This window comes from Pipra filicauda, unplaced genomic scaffold (genome assembly GCF_003945595.2).
Source record: "Pipra filicauda isolate LSUMZ 115617 unplaced genomic scaffold, ASM394559v2 scaffold2_size9829703_pilon, whole genome shotgun sequence".
NCBI classification, from domain to species: domain Eukaryota; kingdom Metazoa; phylum Chordata; class Aves; order Passeriformes; family Pipridae; genus Pipra; species Pipra filicauda.
The window spans coordinates 1386673-1406058 of NW_024104421.1; the positions used below are offsets into that span (position 1 = coordinate 1386673).

General features: G+C 38.6%; 1 protein-coding gene across 8 annotated transcripts in view; it reads left to right on the plus strand.

Annotated features, from left to right (window-relative positions):
* Positions 1-19386, plus strand: part of SOX5 (SRY-box transcription factor 5) — a 479309-nt gene that overhangs the window by 373066 nt on the left and 86857 nt on the right. For 4 of the 8 annotated variants that reach the window (XM_027726598.2, XM_027726592.2, XM_027726605.2 and 1 more), the window contains one exon: positions 7513-7636. In XM_027726598.2, coding sequence (XP_027582399.1) covers positions 7513-7636 — 124 coding nt within the window. The remainder of the gene's footprint in view (positions 1-7512; positions 7637-19386) is intronic. The other 4 variants (XM_027726594.2, XM_027726596.2, XM_027726606.2 and 1 more) reach the window with 1 other exon arrangement.

The following is a 19386-nucleotide window of genomic DNA, read 5'->3' on the forward strand; positions in this document are numbered from 1 at the left end:
ACCTGTTTTCTTTTCACTGACAAATGTTTCGCTGAATAGCTTACTGCTAGAGCAATCAGCACTGGTCCAGACCTCATTGGGAAAAGCATTAACCAAGCATCTGGAAACTCTGTGCTCCATCATACTCTGCGAGGTAGCATCAGTCATTAATGTAAACTCATAGATTTTCCAGTTTGAAGGAAGTGACTTTGCAGATTAACTCTTGCTACGTGACAGTTGCATTTTAGGAGCAAGTTGCTTGTAGCCAACAAAAGCACAAATGGAGGACAATATAGCATGTAAATCAGCAGTTTTGACAGCCACAAGATTGTGGCAGGTTTCCATTACAGTCCTGGCTTATTCATCTAGGAAGGGTACTAACATTTAAACAAGGTGCCCAGGTGCTTGGAAGCTATGCCATGAGAAACATGGTATTTGTGTGAATGTTAAGTAAGGTGAAATAAGTCAATTTGGCTGAGACATTGGTCATCATACCTCAAAAGCCAATTTTGTGTCCTCTGCTAAATTTAACCTCTTCACAAAACAAGTGGCTCTGTCAACCAAACAATGAATCTTTTTCTTCTGTAAAAATGAAAGAGAAAATTATTTTGAGTGTTGCAGTTGAGCTGGGATTAGAAAGGGTCCTTTTGAGAGCGCACTTCATTCTTCCAGTGTAGCTGTTACCTGAATCACAGTGGCTTGCTCTGAAGGTCCTGATTTTGCCAGAGAACCCCACACACTGTTGTTGTATAGTCTGGAGCAGCCATTCCTGTGTGAACTCTTAGGCTTTTGTCTTAAAACAGCTACATATTGGAATGAATTTCTGTGTACTTTTTTTATTGCAGGTAGTCTCTTCCTTTTCAGTTAGACTGTTTGTTCCAATGCCTTTGTGGCAGAATTGCCCTGTAGGTTACTTACGTGCTCAGTGGCACAAGAACGAATACTTCTTGTTACACGTCATCCCAGATGCAAAAACGTCATCTTACTGCTTTTCCCTCCTCTCTGCGTTTTTTTCTGTACCAAATCAAATATAAAGAAAAAGGGTTCTGAAGTTCTTTATTTTAGTTACAGAAATGAATAAGTAATACTGCTTTTTCCTTTGGAGATATCCGAGAGATGTTTCCTTAATGCAAAAAGTCCTTTTGGCTTCGGTCCTTCAAAGTGCTGCTGGAGGTGTTTGTCTCTCACCAGTGCATTTTGTTCTGTAGTATGAAGGATGGAAGCCTTTGGAAGCAAGTTATTGACATGGAAACAGCTACTGTCTATTATTTGGCAGTTTAAGGCACTTTAGTGCACTTTAGTTAAAAAGGCTGAGTGTGTGTTCATTTACAGACTTTTTGATGAGATGAATTTGAGATGGATGCTGGTTGTGACACCTGCATTCTCTTTAAGGACTGAGCAGAGACAGAAAGTTTCCAGCCTTAAAAGCCTTGGTTTTTTAAAATGAAAAGAGTTTATGTAATTCCTGAGACGCGTTTCACTTTTCCTGAAAGTTTGTTCCTTGTATTTTCCGTGAGCCAGGTTGTGTATATGCCATTGCTTGGTAAGGATTGTCTCCATATTCCATCAAACTAATCTTTTTTTTTTCCACACCACTCTCCAGATAGAGCTCTCCTGTGCTATTGGAGTTGTTGTGTGTGTATGGTAAGTGATGGAGGTGTCTGCCTAAATACCCTTCCTTATGCTTCTTAAACAATTGCCACTAGGAGAGTGTGTTTTCTACCATCAGTATCACTGCTTGCAAACAATTGTGAGAACAGTGAGAGCTATTGAGTGAACTGAGGTGTTTGGACAGGGTGGATTTTGATAAGTACCGGTATGAATTGTGTAAGCCTCTTACGCATCAAAGGGGAAAATAATATTTAGGACCCAAGTCATCCATTGCAGAAGAATTTACAAGTAGTGATTAGGAAGAAAAAACTTTCACAAAATCCTTTGTCAGGATACCCTCTACCAGTCTGGTAGAGGAGCGAGCTGCTCTGCAGTGGTAAAAACTACAGAGCGTGGGGTGGAATGGATGTGCTCTCTGTCCCATCAGTGTCTTCCTCTCTGCATCTCTGCTTCTTGCCATCCACCTTCTGGTTTGCATCCTAAGCATTCACTAAGCACCCCATAAAAAGCCACCTCAAACTCAGTAGGAGACTTATCACTGCATAACCTGGATAGGCAGGGCTCCCTGCTGTAAAGATTTAGGACGCACGTATATCAATTTAGGGAAGTGATATAGGGAAGAGAAAGAGAACAACATTTTCTTTTCTTATTTTAAACGTCACTGTAAGGGAAAATAGCAGATTGTAGTTATATGAGGACATATATTTTTATTTCCCTTAAGATAGACATTGGGGGGGTGGGTGAGGGAGAGAGAAAGAGATGGCCAACACATGTGCTAATTAAAGAATCCAGTCCTTCAGCATAGTGTGCACCACCATGAGCCAAGTGTTTCTGGAGGAAGGAAGACCAATGCAATTAAACATGTCATTTTTTGAAGGACAGATTTATGTTACTGCATGTTAAATGTGCATTACATTCTTTCATATACAGCAGAAGAGATGTTTAACTTACAAACACGTCGCAGGCAAGAAGATATTCATACAACGGTTTGAAGTTAATGGAATAATTCATGTGCATCCACTGTTCTAGGAATGTAAAATCTGAACTTATTTGAGGCAGCTGAGAATAACTCAAATGAAAATAAAAATTAGCCACGCTTCTACGTGAAGGAGCCACGTAAGACTCTATTTCAGCAAAGATGCTCACACGGCTCCTGAAGGGCACATCTTCTGAACAGTTCAAGAGTAAAGTACTGCTCAGAGTGTTGTCAGTTTGTAGAGAACAGAGCGTTGCTTTTTAGCAACCATTCTTATTCACACCGAGTAATTTGTTACTCCGTCACCAGTCTCACCAAAATGGATAGAATCGCTTCTGAAGAACTAGAGGTGGGTGGACGAGCAGTATCCGCCCCTCAGTGGAAAGTGTTCTGTGTGGATGCCGAGAAATGCATTGAGATATTTACCTTGGAGAGAGGAAAACTTATATAAAAGCTGATCCTAATAAACATGTAATGAGCAACTGCGGAAATGAAATTGGTGAAAGGGTATGAAGAGAAAATAAATAAAACTAATAGCAGCTGCTGTGTTAGGGGCTTAGGTCTGTTGAAAGTATGGGTTTATGTTATTTGAGAAATATTATAAGCCTTCTAGATTAAGCAAAAGTCATGTGAGGGAGGGGAAACTGTGAACTTTCAGTTAAAGATTTTGTCAGGATGCATGGGCATAAAGGACATAGGGTCGTGCATGCTACCCTGATTCTGGCATTTCCTAAGATTTGAATGTCTGACTTTGCAATCTTAATGTTTCTTTGAACTGTTTTGTGTGTGTAACTATTTACATAGTGACCCAAAGCACACGTGACACTTTACAGAAAATAGAGTAGAACTGTAGTTGTCAAGTGTTTGCAATCTAAATTTATTTAAGTCACAGCAGGAGCTAGTAACAAACAGTAGGGGTAACTGTTAAAAACATACTGCTTAGTGCTTAGGTAGCTGTGGTAACCATAGTATGTTCCTAAAAGTAGGTAGGATTTAGGCAAAAATACTACAATTATAATGAAGCTGGGAATGCTGGGAATCTATTCTGGCTACACTGAATGCACGACTTTGTATGGTTGGGTTTGTTATGGTCAAGTCATAAAGGACATGCACAGATTTTTGAAGATGCTGGCCCAGGCTTCAACAGCCTGAGTTGGTTCCAAGTTTACTAACAAATTTCTTTTGATATGGTAAGTCATTTAGGGCCAGAGTTTTCAAGGGCCCTGAAACAAATAAAGATACAGTGAGGCACTTTTCAAAATGAAAAGTCTCTACAGGCAGCCGTGGGTGCCTCAGTTTCCCATTTGGACAGTAGATACACTATTAGTTTCTTGTGATATGCTCATACTGGTTTTTGCATTGATAAGTTCTTTAGGGATGGTCTTGTTTTTGGATTTTCAGTGCCAAGTGTGAAGGTTCCCTGGTTTGGCTCTAGGTTAAACTTGGTTGGAGTTTCTCATGCTCCTAAAATACATTGCCATTATGGAAGATACTGTGGTCATTATGAATTAGAGAACCTTTACTTTCTTGGACTGTTTGAACTCTTGTGCATCAGCTTACTTAAGAGGTGTTATTTCTCACAAACTAAATGTCAAGTGGTGCATCTTTCAGTGTAACATGGGCTTCCCTTTTGCTCCTAATAACTTGTCAGAGATATGAAAGTATGAATTCCTTGACTAGTGAATCAACTGTATAGAATATTTTGGTCTCACGACATTCGGTTTGTTTCGTTGTTATTTTATGTGCATTATATGCCTTTTCTGTGTGTACCATGCACCTGCAGGTTGTCATGCAGTACAAGAATACTTCTGGTTAATGTGGCATTCAATTAAAAGGAAGATCAGGGAACTGTGTGATTGATTGACATTGTGGCAACAGTATGTGTAGTGAAAAAACAGGCCCTTGGAAGATTGTATCTGTATCATCCAAACTAACATCATAAAGTAGATGAGAAGTTACAAGGTGAAATTGTAGCCCATAAGATCTATTGGGAATTTTCTAAGGATTTAAAATACAGTTTTCACCTTTAGGAAATTAGAACTGAGAAAAGGTAATAACGTAGAAAGACTGTCAAGTGGAGAATCTTGATAGCTGTGTACATTCTTAGATTGTTGAAGAGGTATTTCTTTTTATGGACATATGTCCATTAGCAGAACAAATTGAAGGGTCTGGAAAACAGTTCTGATTTGCAGTCCATTATGTTCAAATTAGAAATGCAGTATCGAGAAGTTACCATCCAGAAAACATTGGAAAGTATGTAAGCCATATAATAAAAGTCATTAGAGAGAAGTAACTGACATAGTAATGGCTTAGAAAAAAAAAAAAAGAGGGAAATGCCCTTTGTGCCCTTCATGTAAAACTCAGGAGGGCCTGTATTTGGTGTCTCTTAAAACAGTTATATCCCAGCAATTCTAGTTAATAATAGTAAACATAACAAAAGTTAAGATGTAGTAGTTATATGAGCCTTAAAAACGAAGAGTCCGTAATTTGCATTGTATTGTGTCAGGTAATGGGATTAAAATAAACTAATGTTTGCATTTATTTATATTTAGGAGAAAATGAAGTGTAGCTGTTTGAGTGCTGCTACATACATTCCATCCTGGAATGAAAATCACATTGTTTTGACTGCGTTATTTCTGTATCCATGCAAACCATCTTCATCACTCTATAGTTCTTACCTCCTTAATGCAACCGGGGTTGTGTCATTTGAAATTAGTGGGTATAAGGCCCCTTGGAGAGATAAAGAGGAGCAGCAATTTGAAAAAAATGAAATGCAGCAATCAGAGTTAAGAAGAAAGGGCATTTTCCTGGTAAATGTTTTCCTAAATGGGAATTTTTCAGTGTGGTGTTTTGCTCGTGTATTTGGCAGTCACTTGGAATCAAGTGCAGACTTGTGCTACATTGTGGGCTTGGCAATGACAATTTGTGTGTGTGTGGTGCTTTAGTTATATTAGCCCTGGAGGCAGAGTTAACACTTGCAGTGGGACAAGAGTATTTGCAGTCATCAGAGAACTTTGCAGTCAGCTTCAATAACATCACTCCATTTTTTTCACTTTTTTTTTAACATTTTTTTTGGCAGCAGAGCTCTTAGTAGAACCATCTGTCTTTCTATTAGTGTTTTTGAGTCCTGTTTTGAAGCTTCTTTGCTTGGCAAAGTCACTTTCATCCTTGGAAACCATTTAAAAAAAAAAGTTCTGTGGCTCTTTGCCGAAGAAGAGTACTATGCAAAAATTCCACACGGCTGTTCATTTTTGTTCTAAAAGAATATAGTTACTTTGTCTTTGTCTTTAAAAAAAAAGCAAACCACAAAACCCCAAACAAAACAAACAAAAAATAAACACATGAAGATATTGGGCTGTACTAGGATGACTGAGTGGGGATAGAGAACAAATCACATTTTATGTAATTTTTTTCTCCAGCAATCCAGCTGAAAGTATGTATGTCTTACAGTTAACAAGATCAGAATAGAAAGGAAAATACTGAAGTAACAAAAAATGGATCAAGCTACTTCAGTGACTGGAGCTACATCTACTCTAGCTTCAGTCCCAATCTTAATCTCCCACTGCAAGAATTTCCGTCAACAGCAATCTTGAACTTCATCCCTGAAAATTATTTCAGACTATAAAGATACAGTCAGCACACACAGAGGTGTTGACAGGTCCTGGCATAAATTAAGAGGTTATCATCCCAAATTTCGTATCATTCTTATGCCTTGTAGCAGCATTGGGTGAACTGAGACATCTCCTGGATTTTCAGGAGATTAAATTAAAATCAAATTAAGTGCAGATGCTGTGGTCTGAATTGTGGCAGCCAAGGAGCTCGTGCTGGTTCTCTTTTGCCAGTTCTGCTATGCAGGCCATAATGAAGGGAGTAACACCTTCTCATGCCTCTGCTCATAGCAGGTTGTGTATCAACACTCTAATTCTCCTAGTTTCTTAAGGCTGTGGATCACAAACTGAACTGCAGTCTTCGATAACATATCTGCCTCTGGTACCTTAGCTTTACAGTGCCATCAAAAATCTAGACGAGCTCTCTTAAAACTTGAGTCAGTCTCCCATTATTGACTGATCTGGTCAGTACAGTGGGGTTTTTTAATTATAACTAGTCATTTAGCATTTTAATCTAGAAAACTTTTTTGTTTCTCATCTCTGCAAAATACAAAGACGATGTCCATTTCTACCAATTAAAACCTCTGACAGAACTGGGTAAAAGCAATAGTATTAGATGTTGTGCCATGACCAAACTCCAGTTTTGATGACTAATTTCTGCATGTCCTAAGTCCCCTGCAGTATCCACTTAATATAATATTTTCCACTTCCTGACTTGCATGGTTGTGTACAGTTGCTGTGCAGAGTTGAACAGCTAATGCTTCAGACATAGCTGTGTTTTATTTCTGAATAAAATGTCTCAACCTTTTTTCTTACCATCTCAGAGACCTTATCTTACACCTGCACAAATAAGTACGTGTGTATGGGCAGAAAAATAGTACTGACTGTGCTGTTTGCTACTTATGCACTTGTTTTGTACTTCTTAGAGGAATGTCTTTGTGTTTGGGCTCAGTCAGGGTGAAAGCTACTGTCTGAGGCAGAGATAGTGTTACACAGTGCAATAAAAGAGAAGAAAACACCACCCTACATCAAAGATAAGAGAGTCATCATGGGGGGGGAGGGGGGAGTAATTAAGTGGGATATAGGTATGCATATGTGTGGAACTATAAATGGAGGTATATGGATACAGATATGTGGAATCTTAGTTTATTTTGGATAAATGTAACTCCTGTGAAGTGTTTGGTGATCAAGATGAAGCTGAATAGTGGATGCTACTGGGACACCCCGTTACAGAGAGGCGTATGCCAATCTGACCTCAGAGCAGAAGTAAAAGAAAGGGTGTTAGCAGACATTGTATGCAGGAAAAATTCCGTGTTTGATTCTCCCTCTCCTGTTCAGCAGGTCCAGGGTCAGCTGCCTCCATTAATGATTCCCGTATTTCCTCCAGACCAACGAACCCTAGCAGCAGCTGCACAGCAAGGATTCCTTCTTCCTCCTGGTTTCAGCTACAAAGCGGGATGCAGTAAGTCCTGTAAATTTTTTTTTTAGCTGGAAATGGGTACAGAGCACAGTTTCATGCCAGTCTGTATAAAAGTATCACCTCACTGATGGACAAAGCCTTTAATTTGCAGAGATGAGGGTGAAACAGAGGATTAGTCGTTACCACATGAGAAAAGGTTGTCAGAGATGAATTATGTGTTTCAACATAACAGCAAAACGTTTCACACAGCAGGTAGATTTGTGCACCTTCTCTCTGACAGGTCTTTTTGACAAGTGAACATGCTCATGACCACAGATACGAACTTGAATCTGAAGAGAAGCTATTTGAAACTTCCAAATAAATTTCAACACTGTTGTAAGAAAACATGTTTTTTCCTGAAGCAGCCTGCTTACTATTTGTGAACTGAGGGCCTATTCTAGTCTCTTTCTTCACACAGAACTCACATTAATCTCAACGGGGGTTCTGCACAGAGATCAAAGATAGCATATGCCTTTCAGTTTGATGGACTAACACAAACTATGAGTGTATTTATGAGAGCCTAGCACTAAAAAATACAGCATCTATTTTTTTAGTCTTTGAAAGATTTGTATTGTTCTCTACAATCCCCAGATTTTCTTTTTAATTTTATTTAAGCCTTCTATAGGATTTCATGTTCCTGTCAACAGGATGATAATAAATACAAGTTAAGGAATAGTCGAGGAACTGTATGTCCATGAATAGACTTAGTTAGAGCATGAATTTCATGGACTTGCTTTCATATTTGTGCTTATGCAACTCTTCTGCCATCCGTTTCCTACTGAGTTATCTAGGACTTGCTTGTTCTACCCTTCTCTGTCTCTAGCATGGATGTTTAGCTTTATTATATCCATGTCAGTGTATGCATCTGTGTCATTGACTAACGCATGAATTCATCAGGTGTTTTGAATTACTCAGCACTTGCCACTGCAGCTGTTTCGTAAACTTGGAACATAAAAAGATTTCTTTAGTTAAACTGGCTTAGCCACAATTTCAGATTTCTTTCAGTTTCTGAACATTGTAGATCTTGAGAGCGAACTGTTGTGTCTTTGTCCTCTAGTACCTTTCCCTAAGATTGTACAGACTGGGACCACTACTGAAAATTATTGCTCAAAACACTTCATGTCCTTCAGCAGCTGCAGTGCCAAAATGTAGGCTCATTCAGTTCTTCCAGTGATTTCACATGCAGTCCCTCTCAGCTGGGAGAAGTAGTGATTCACATTACAGAATGCTTAACTGAAAACCACACTGACTGTGAATGCTACCATAACTGTAGGCCTGGAAAAGGTCAGGAAAGCACCCTGTTAGATATATATGGCAGATTAAATTAGTTCCAGGTTAATGAAGTCCAGTTTGGATAGAAAGAGTTGAGATGGTTTTTTTCCCCTTCTTTTTACTGCATGCACATTAACTCTTAAGATAGACCTATAGTTCCTCACATCTATGAAGTAGATATGACATTACATGTTTGTGTAACCTTGAAAATGAAAAAGAAAGAAAAAAGAGCAAAGTTGCTACTGCTCCTGGCAGTAAGGCTTGGAATTAACTGCATGCCAAGGTCTAGGACTGAGCAGAAGCCAGTGGAAAAACAGCTCTGTGTTTGGTGATTCCCTGGCACGTTTCACTGAATTTGACTGAGAAGCTGAGGAAAAGTGATAAGTAGTCCAAAGGATTTCTTCTTTTCACTCACAGTTTAGTATAAACAAAAAAGCATATACGGATTTAGCTACACCTAGAAAGCTTGTAGCAATGAAAAACCTAGCTGCCTTGAAACTACATGTTCACATCAAGTAATGTTTTTGACAGACCATTAAAATATATTTCTCCCCCTTTTCTGCTTGCCCTACTGTGTATCAGTCCACTTCACAAAGATGTAGTACACTGTAAACCAAAGAGCTTTGGATAAAACTTTGTAAAGCACCTGAGAGATTTAGGAGACCAAATCTTCACTTGAAGAGTGACAGAGGCACCAGGATCCAAGTCTCAGGGTTATTTAAGAAATGCTTGTACTGTAAACTTCATGCTATCTTGAACTGAGCCAAGTGGGTACCAGCACAGAACTGCAACAGGGAACATGGAGCAGATTAATTTGCTCAGCTTCTGAACAGGTTAAATACCTAACTTCCACTGAGTTTGCTTTTGGATGCAAGGCCTTCCTAGGAACTTCACAAGACCCCTCTAGAAGCATCTTCACATGACTGCCATTCTGTGTTCTAAATTTAGTTTATGTGCCTTATGAAAATGGGCCTCGCTTCTACATCTTCCTGGCCTTTTTGGAAAACCTGCTGTTTTTTCTGGACTGATATTTTTCAGAATAATTTTATATGGCCAATTGATGATAGGAATTCTTTAGCAATGATTCTTTTAGTTATTAGCATTAGCAACCTGCACATAGGAACAATAAAAGTAGTCGTGGGACAATTCAGTTCCAGTCACAAATAACAGAAAACTATGAAAATTTTCTTATATTGTTCCTCAATAAAAGGGAGTTTTGAAAATTTGGGGGAGAAGGAAGAGAGAATTTTTGTGACAACCAATATTTTCATAACTAACTAATGATGCTGAGTACGTTGATTTTGGATATCTGTTGGGGACACCTTCAAAGGGAAATTCACACTGTTATGCACCCTGCCCCTTTGAAAAGTCAGATCTTCAACAGTGTGCCTGAAAATCAGCAGCGTGTTATCTAAGGTGCTGCAGATCTCTCTCAAGTCAGCTGTGGAATTGGTCACAGCTGAGGGCTGGGTTGCTACTGTCTTCAGCCCCAGTGGCTGCAGAGAGAACCAATTCCAGCTGCTCATCACTGTGCCTCAGACTTCCGACATACAGGCCAAGCTTCTTGGTTAAGCACTCCCTAACTTGCTTCCATCCAGGCTGGGATAGCAAGGACCCTGTGTTAAAATTGCTTAAACTGAGCTGGCTCATTTTCATGGAAACGTGTTGGGAAAGGATTAAACAAGCAGCTTGGTCACAGTGGTAACCTTTAGCTGGGAGCTGTGGTTGGAGATGGTGGGCTCTTCAGCCAGCACAGCTGCAGCTGGAAGAGGATGTGTGATCAAGCCTCGAGGTCAGCAAAAGAGAAAAAATGATGAATAGCTAGTTATACTGCTGTTCTACTTTCATTCAGCTTAGATAATTAGATCAAATTAACTCAGTGCTTTCTGATTCACCTGTCCCTCCCAACAGAGGGTCAAATGTATGTCTCCCTGTGGTTTCAGAGAATGTATGTGGTAGGATTCCTCAGCCAGTGCTTTCCAACAGACTGGTGACTTACCCAGGGAGAGACTGGAAAGGATGAGTACTTTTTGCTCTGCGTGTACTTTGTTTTCTGAGGATTTGGCTGAAAACAACACAAATATAGTTGTAAAAGTTAATAACAGTGGTCTGTTTAGACTCCCCTCATGGCAAATACCTAAAGAAGAGTAGAAGAACAGGGCAGAAGTATGCTGATGCTTCACCCCCCTATGCTTTGCCAGGTTCCAGTGACTGAGGACTCAGGTACCTTCTGACCCAGTGGTGGCATCGTTGTGTGATATGTTACTGAAAACAAAGAGGTTTCTTCTGCTTGTGTTCCAGCCTGACTGAAAACATTCTAGCTAGATGAAATGCTCAAAAGAATACAACAATATCAATCTCTAATATGTGCAAAGCAACTTACTCAATTATACTTTTCCAAATATTTTTCAAAATTGGGTAAATACGGGGAGGAGAGGGGTAAATATTTTCTCCATGGTTACGTGGCAGGTCATGGTCTTTGGCTTCCAATTTGATGCGCTAAATTCCCTTTTCTTTCTTTTTCTTCACAGCAGATCATGCTTGGGTGTGGCTTGGTTTTTCATTTTGTTTTGTTTTTTTAAAACAGATGGTTTGCATTACATAAGGGACAATTTACACAAGTTGACACTTCCCCTTTTTTCTCTGTGGCATATTGTGTGGTAGTAAAGTTGGCAGAGATAAAGAGAGGAACTTTCTATTAGGATTACATTTCTATTTGAGAAAAAGATTCATAATCTATGCTTTCAGTTGATTTTTAACTTCCACCCCTAGTGATACTTACATATATAAAATAGTTAATATTATTTATATTTAATATTAATATTTATATTTAATATGATTACAACCAAAGTATTTATTTCTTATGAGAAAAATAAGTTGGCAGTATGTGATGGACTGTATTGTCCACAATTAGCAAGAAAAATACTGGTCACCTACTTACTTGCTCCATGATTAGTTATCCATGCAGTGTATTTAAGTATTTTTACTTCTATGCAAACCTCTTTATATGTATTTTATTGTGCACATAATATGTATTTTTATACAGATGTATAATGCAAATCTTTTTATGAAGAGCTGATGTTTCAAAGTGGATTAACTAAGTTAGTGACCTACAGCATGAGCAGGTGTTAGGAGTTAACCCCAGTATCCCAAGTATTTAAAATGGTTTAGCAGCAGACGAGCACCTTCCATTTGAGCTGATGTTGAAAGCAAACAGAGCCCAGTTAACGCATTTCCCAAAGCTTCTCCCACATTTGGGCTCTACAGATTGGTTCAGATCATTTAACCCTTTTTTTCTTCTCAGCCAGCATTCCATAACTGCAGCTATCACTAGATCAGCTCTACTTGTGATACCTACTGGATAATAGACATGACTCCCAGCATTTTAGCAACGGCAAGTGAAATGTCAGCTCTGCTGAGGTCTGAGGAGCTGTTGCTGTTGACTTCACTGAAGTCAGATTTCACACCAGATGATACAGATCTGCTAGGGCCACTCTTAGAAATAATTAGAATTTATTTAGAGCTAATTAATATTTGTGAAGTGCTTTGAAAGCATAAAAATGGTGTAAGTGATAGAAGAGGTTTTTTATTGTGCCCTTTAAAAACTGCATAGTTCTGCCTCTGAGGAGGCTGCTCTTCAGTCGTAGGTAGTGTGATCCTTTTATTAATGCACATATGTATAGATTTGTATGTGGAATACTAAGGCATGATTGTATCTCCTGTATAACAGATAATAAAGGGAACAAAATAAAGATTTAGGAAAGCAGAAGAGGCTGCGTTTGGGGACCTAGTTACAGGAAAGGCAGAAGGAGTTAGGCTGAGGGTGTATTCTCAGGGTGTTCAACACTGGGTGTTCTTCAACAAATGCAAGTATCAGAATGCCCCGGGTCAGAGTGCTTCTCTGTGCTGCTTCTGTGCTTCTGCATTTGCAGCACTGTTCACAATTAACTTTCCACTAAAAGACACAGAATAGCCCAAACTTTGTCAAGAAGACGGGTCTTCCCCAATCAGTGGTGCTAATTAAGATTAATTTTGGAAACCGCACTCGATCACTTCTTAAACCATTTGATGATCACATTAAAAAGGAAGGGAGGTGTTGACTAACCACTTAGAGCAGCGTGGTATGTTGTATCAGTCCTGAGGCTTTTCAGTATGACTAAAGCTGTTGAATTCCAGAAAAGTTCTTCTCTGGAAGATGAAGAACAATAAACTTTGTTTTCTAAACTGAATTATTTGAAGATTTTTAGGATTTGTTTTCTTTTCTCAGGAAACAATAGTTGGTAAGTCTGTATTGCTAGGAGTGGGGTTTACCCCAAGTACATTTTCCAGGTTATTCGCAAATTCTCAGGAAAGCTTCTAGGTAGCCCTTTATTTGCTGATACCTATGTTATTTTTATGGAAATACGCCAGATTTTGGAAACAAGAATTCTTTTTCTTTGCCCGTTGCTCCTCTCCCCTGCGGATAATTTGTTGTAACAAATCATATTGTGTTCACAGTCAGATGTCATCAACACGAGGTTTCCTGAAAATGCTTTAATCGCTATTTCAACCATATCCAATTAGGGGGGAAAATGTGAATATACAGTAGGTACATTGTATGTGTCTTAGATATCAGCTCATTGGTGCTGGAAGTGTTCTAAATAAAATAATGCACAGAAAAGTTATCGATGAAATATCTAATTACCTTTCCAAATTGGCAAAAATGTGCAAGATGAACAAACCAAGCCTAATAAAATTGGAATATGCTGAATTATTCATCTATATTCTGAACAGTAATTCTGATGTCTGATAAAAATGAAACTCTCAGTTAATTGGTTCCTCACACAGTACAATAAAATTAATGTTTAGGAGTTAATGCCATAAACTTCCTTGGGGAAATTTGCTGATGTATCTCTGTTTTGTAGTTGATCACATGTTTCATTGTTTAATGGAGTATCATGTGGACAATCATAATTTTTCTTATGCTCAGTGTCCATGTTTCTGTCTTCTAAAGAGACTGAGTGCTAATTTCTGATTTAACTGTGTCAGCTGACATACAGGTCGTTGGCAATCACCAAATCACAAGAAAAAAAAATATTGACATTGCTATGCTTTTATCAGAATGACAAAAATAGGAACCATGTGTTGTGAGGACCACATACTGTAGCTTCTTTATAAAGATGCTAGTCATCTTTCAGGGCTACTGTTTATGCCTTGGAAAAGAATGAGCATATGACTAAACCCTCATGTTCCCCCCAGGATAAGAAAAGAGTAATAGCATTGTGAATAGAAACAGCAAGAAGGAGGAATTTTTGGTAACAACTTTGCCTTTTAGCATACATGAGAATGTGTCATTTCTGTAAGGTTGCAGATGCAACGGAAGGCATCAAGGCTGCACAATATAACAACACATCTAAAGACTGTTTCTAAGGGAAAGAATTCCATAGCTCCTGATCTCTGCGTGGGGACTTCTCACAATAATGCTAATAAAAACAAAGCAGACAAGCAAAACAATGGGGTCCTGTAAAAACAGGCTGATAGTTTTAATTCTGTTTCTAGGTCATGAAAGATGTTTGGTGGTACAGCACTGTTATCCACATGTGCACAATCAGATAAAGGTGCTGATTTTTAAATTCATGGGCATGCACAAATGGGTGCTCTGGAAATCATAGGATTATTCTGGTTGGAAGGGACCTTAGAAGGCTTGTAGTCCAATCTCTTCCTCCAAGCAGGGTCATCTAGGAGATAGGATCTGATTACTCAGGGCTTTATTTAGTTAGGGCTTGCAAACCTCCGAGGACAGAGAGTGCACAACCTTGTTTTGACAACTTGTTTTAACATCTGGCTGTCCTCATGGGGAAAATCTGATCCTCTCTTGATTCACTTTATGTCCATTGGCTCTTGTCCTCCAACCAAACACTGCCAAGAGGAGCCTGGCACTGTCTTGTTGATCACCTCCTCATAGGGATTGGAAGGCTGCTTTTAGGTCCCTCCAAAGCCATCCCTTATGTGCGCTGAATAGTTTCTCTAAAATACAGAACAGACTACTCTCTCTCAGTCAGTACTGTCCAGACCTATCTCAAAGAAAATCAGGGAACTAGTTTGGATATCTTTTTGGAGGCCAGGTGATATCTTCTTCATACTCTTTTTCTTATTTATCTAAATCCCCAGTGCCTAGAGCCAGAAGTCAGGGAACACTGCTTTCACGGCTTCCCGTTACTCTTACTGCATGCCCACCATCACACCAAAAAAAGGAAAGGAAAATGGTGATGAGGTTGAGAATGAATGAGTGGTGAGAAGAGATGCAGTGGATTACCTATCAGTTAACCATTAGCTGTGATTGTTCATTATAAATACACTTAAATGAAAAATTAAATGTAAAATTATTGTGGCTTTTTCTAGAACTTGTCAAAAATGGGGGGAAGATAATGTAAGACTCCTTTTCATTCAACAGAAGCTACTATAAGGAAATGTTTATTCCGGTATTTTTCATGGAATTTAGTTTTAGAAATTATAATTTAAGAATTTGGTTTTGTTTCCTACTCCTTATATTCTTCACTCTGTTTTCTTTTTTTTTTCTTCTTCCACGACCTCCAACGTTTTTCATTTGCTGTCCCTGAAAGAGGTAGGAGGAAAACAGTGAGTTTTTTAAAAATCATGGGAAATAAATGCCCTACTTCTCCTCTTCTGGTATCCCTTTTTTAAGAGAAGAAAATTTCAGGAAAAAAAAAATCAGAGTGTTCTATTGTTTCATGTAATCAGGTTCAACTTAAAAATCCTGTCAAAACATTATCATTTAGCATTAGCATGTAGCTTGATTTATATAGCAAGTAAGACAATTGTGCCTGCTCTGAAGAGCTTGCAGCCTGTCAGGAGACAAGACAAGACACTAGGGGGGATTACACCATGAAGGAGAATAAATGAGATGAGTGACAGAAAAAGGAATACAAAAAGCATCCTAGGAGCTTGGGTGAATGGTGCAACACACATAATGTTGGCTCCTGTGCTTCATTTTTGTGTTGTTGTTTTCTTTTTTTTTTTAAAAAAAAGCCTTAACTTTTTTAATTATTAAACTCCTTTGATAAAATTTTGCAAAACATATAAATGGTTTAAGAGCCACTGTTGTATTTCCACAAGTATAGAATCATTTAACATCCATGAACTTGGTAGCTAGTCAGTTGAAAATCAAGTTCCTAAACACAGGGCTGTTATTTTGTGTTTTGGGACAGGATGTCCACTTGGCTCTGTACCACAACTTACTTTCACAGAAAAGTGTTTTCAGTGGAGTATCATAGGAGAGTTCATAGAAAGAGTGGTTTGGAAGTGAATGTACTTCATGAAAAATCCTCTTGTAAGCAAGATCTTGGAAGATTATTTTGGGCAAGGATGAAGGTGTGATTTGAAATTGAAAGAAGTTGCAGTGCATAAATTATCAGGAAAGAGGTTCTGGGTATGTTTGTGGAAGACAGACCAGAAGAAGGATAGAGAAATAAAATATTGGCACAGAATTGAGGGTTCAGCCTTGCATTCTTTCTTCCCTGAACCACTGGTATTCTCCTTTGCTCACAGTGTCCCCAACACCTCTAATATACCCCATCAACTCCCCCACATCCCCTTCACTTCTTTAGGTGCTGCATCACCAGTAAATTCTATGCTCTTTTCATATAGTCAGCCTCAAATAATTCTGTTCTTCAAAGTGATGTCGCTGAGTAACTGGGAAATAATTATATATTAGAGAATAATACATCAGCTAATGAAATAATTTTTAGCTTGTTCTCACAGTAAAAATCCTGGCCTTTGATCTGCTTCAGATTTTACCATATAGGGTACTAAAGAAAAACAACAGCAACAAAACTTCTCTCTGATGCTTTGTTTATAAGAAAAGTTCACACATAACAAGAGGCAGTTTGGAACATGAAAGAACTGCATAAAATGTTTCTTTTGGTAGCTGAGAGATGCAGGGAGGTACACTACTGCGTGCATGCATTAGTAGATTAATAGTGAATTTTGTAAATGGGAATGTAATGTGGTTGTTTGAGAATTTACTGGTGTTCTCAGTTGTGCAAACTTCTGACTGGCTTGGGAAATATCTATTTCTATTAACTGTATATCTCGCCTCACATTCCTGAAATGTTCCTAGAGCTTGGGAAAAAAATGTAGCCACTCTTTACATCTAAAAATAAGATATTTACTGAAGATGTAATGAAATCGTTAAGACATGCATTTCCCAGACTTCAGAATTAGCTAGAACTGCTCAGTGAGAAACTTCATGCTGTGGGAATAAATTTATGGATAGTAGAAAGATGCATGATGTTCTAGAGAAACAGCAAGAAATGCATTTATCAGATAAGACCTGAGACCTTTGTTAGTAGTTTGAGGGGTGGCAGTTGCTCCCGCCCTGTGTGATGCGAATATATAAGAGCTTGGCGTTATCGTGGACAGGGGCCCCAAACCTTCCCTGGGAAGGGCACTGTCTGAAGAGTTGTCTGTGGGTTCTAATCTTGGCTCTTACACTGGCCTGTTGAGTGGCCCAAGCCCTGGCACGGTGTTTGAGCATATTCCTTGCTCTTTTGTGATCTGTCTCCTGTGCTAAACCACAAGATAGCAGAGAGTATTACGAAACCATAACAGTGCAAAGATTCATGATAGGTTGCAGAAGGCTTTCATTTTTGTTTGCTGTTTTGGTCAGTTAAAATTATTGGGGAGCAGTGGAAAAATGAAAAACCCTTTCAGGATTGAGCTAACAAAAAAAGTCTGGCAGACAGGCAAGCCTAGCTCTGCACAGCTATAATCTGGTTTTAGGATGAGTTTTTGCTTTAGAATCCAGGAAAACTACATTAGCACGTATTGGTGTAGTAGTTGCTTTCTAGTAGGAGTCCCAGAAGCATTGCCTACACTTCCAAAGCAAGTGGTTGTGACCATGCATGTGGCCTTGGGATGTGCTTGTGGCCATGGGGATTTCAGCATGTTCTTCTCTCACAAGCATCTCCTTGATATTTCTACCAAATGAACCATAAAGGGTAGGAATTACCACAACAGATGAGCATATGAGAATCTGCCTGGCTGTTTAGGAAGGTGAGAAGAGTGGGATTTATAAATTAGCATGATGGGCTGAGGCTTACACATGTGTGTGGAGAGAAGAGGAATGTGGGACAGTGCATGGAAACCGTCTTTTAATATGTACGTTTTAATGCAAGTCATTCAAAACTAGAAATTTTAATTGACTGTAAGAATCAGTATCCTAGTGAGAAACTTTTCCCTCATTCTTTTTTTTTCTTTTTTTTTTTTTTTGAGTTGAGAAACTAAAAATTTTGTGTTCTTTCATGGCTGGTTTTTGATCAAAATGTCCCCTTCTAGAGAGGAGACTTTCAGAATGCTGCTGAGATTAGCCTGTGGGCTCCTAGTGGTATGGAAGCAGATAGACACCATTGACACTGGCTCTCTGACTACCATCTCTTTTTTCTCTCTGTCTTCACATGTTTAAGGCCCACGCCTTGAGTCACAAGATAACTCTCCAGAAAATTTCAAGTCAGAGAAATTAATAACTTCAGAGAAATTAATGATATGACAAGGAAAATGGGTGCCTCAGTTAAAGCAAAATAAGATTGGAAAGTGTAGAACAATGGCATCCTCTGGGGAAAAAAAACGACCAAGTAAGTCAGGGAGTCTGTCACCCATTGACAAACATAAATAGAGAGGTTGTGGCCTGGTGCTGATGGGAAGACAATTGTGGATGGGGATGCCTGGGTGGACCTTTGGGTTCCCATTGCTTGGCTGGTAGGCCTTGAAAGACTGAGGCTTCAGTCAGCAAAGGGTTAGTTAAGATGTTCTTAAATATAAGCATGCACACTTAATTTAAGTTAAATATCTGTTAAGGTGCCTTGCCAGCCCGTTTTTTTGCTAGCCCTTCATTTTTAGAAGTTGTCGTATTTAATTCTTAACAGGAGATCAAAATGCTTGAATGAAAAGATCTCTGTAAAGAAGGTTGCATTATAAAAGGGAAAAAAAAACATTAGTAGTTTTCCTGAATGTGTTTATGCCAACTCAGCTTATTTCTAACATTTAAAAAACATTAAATAAATTTCATTCTCTTTGTTTTCTGTAACTAAGGCTTGATAACATTATAAACTTTAATTCAATAATAACTAATAATGCTTGTACAGAACACCCCACATTGCCTTCTTAATTGTCTTTTTTCCCCCCCATTCATTCAAAAAAGCACAATGAAGGGAAAACTTTTAATCTGCCTCTCTAATAAAATGTACAGGAACATTTAGGTAGATTTTTCTGATAAAGTGTTCTGCCCTTTCCATAGTCTCATTTCAAGTGGCTGTTTTAATGGTACAAAAATCATGCATGTCACCAGAACATAGGGACATGCAGAAATGCTCTGGTGAGCCTTATTTCAGTGGAAAGTGCTTAAACTTTTTATCATTTGGAGAAGCAATATAGTGTGTGTAAGATTTTTTATTATATTTTACCATATATATATTTTATTATAT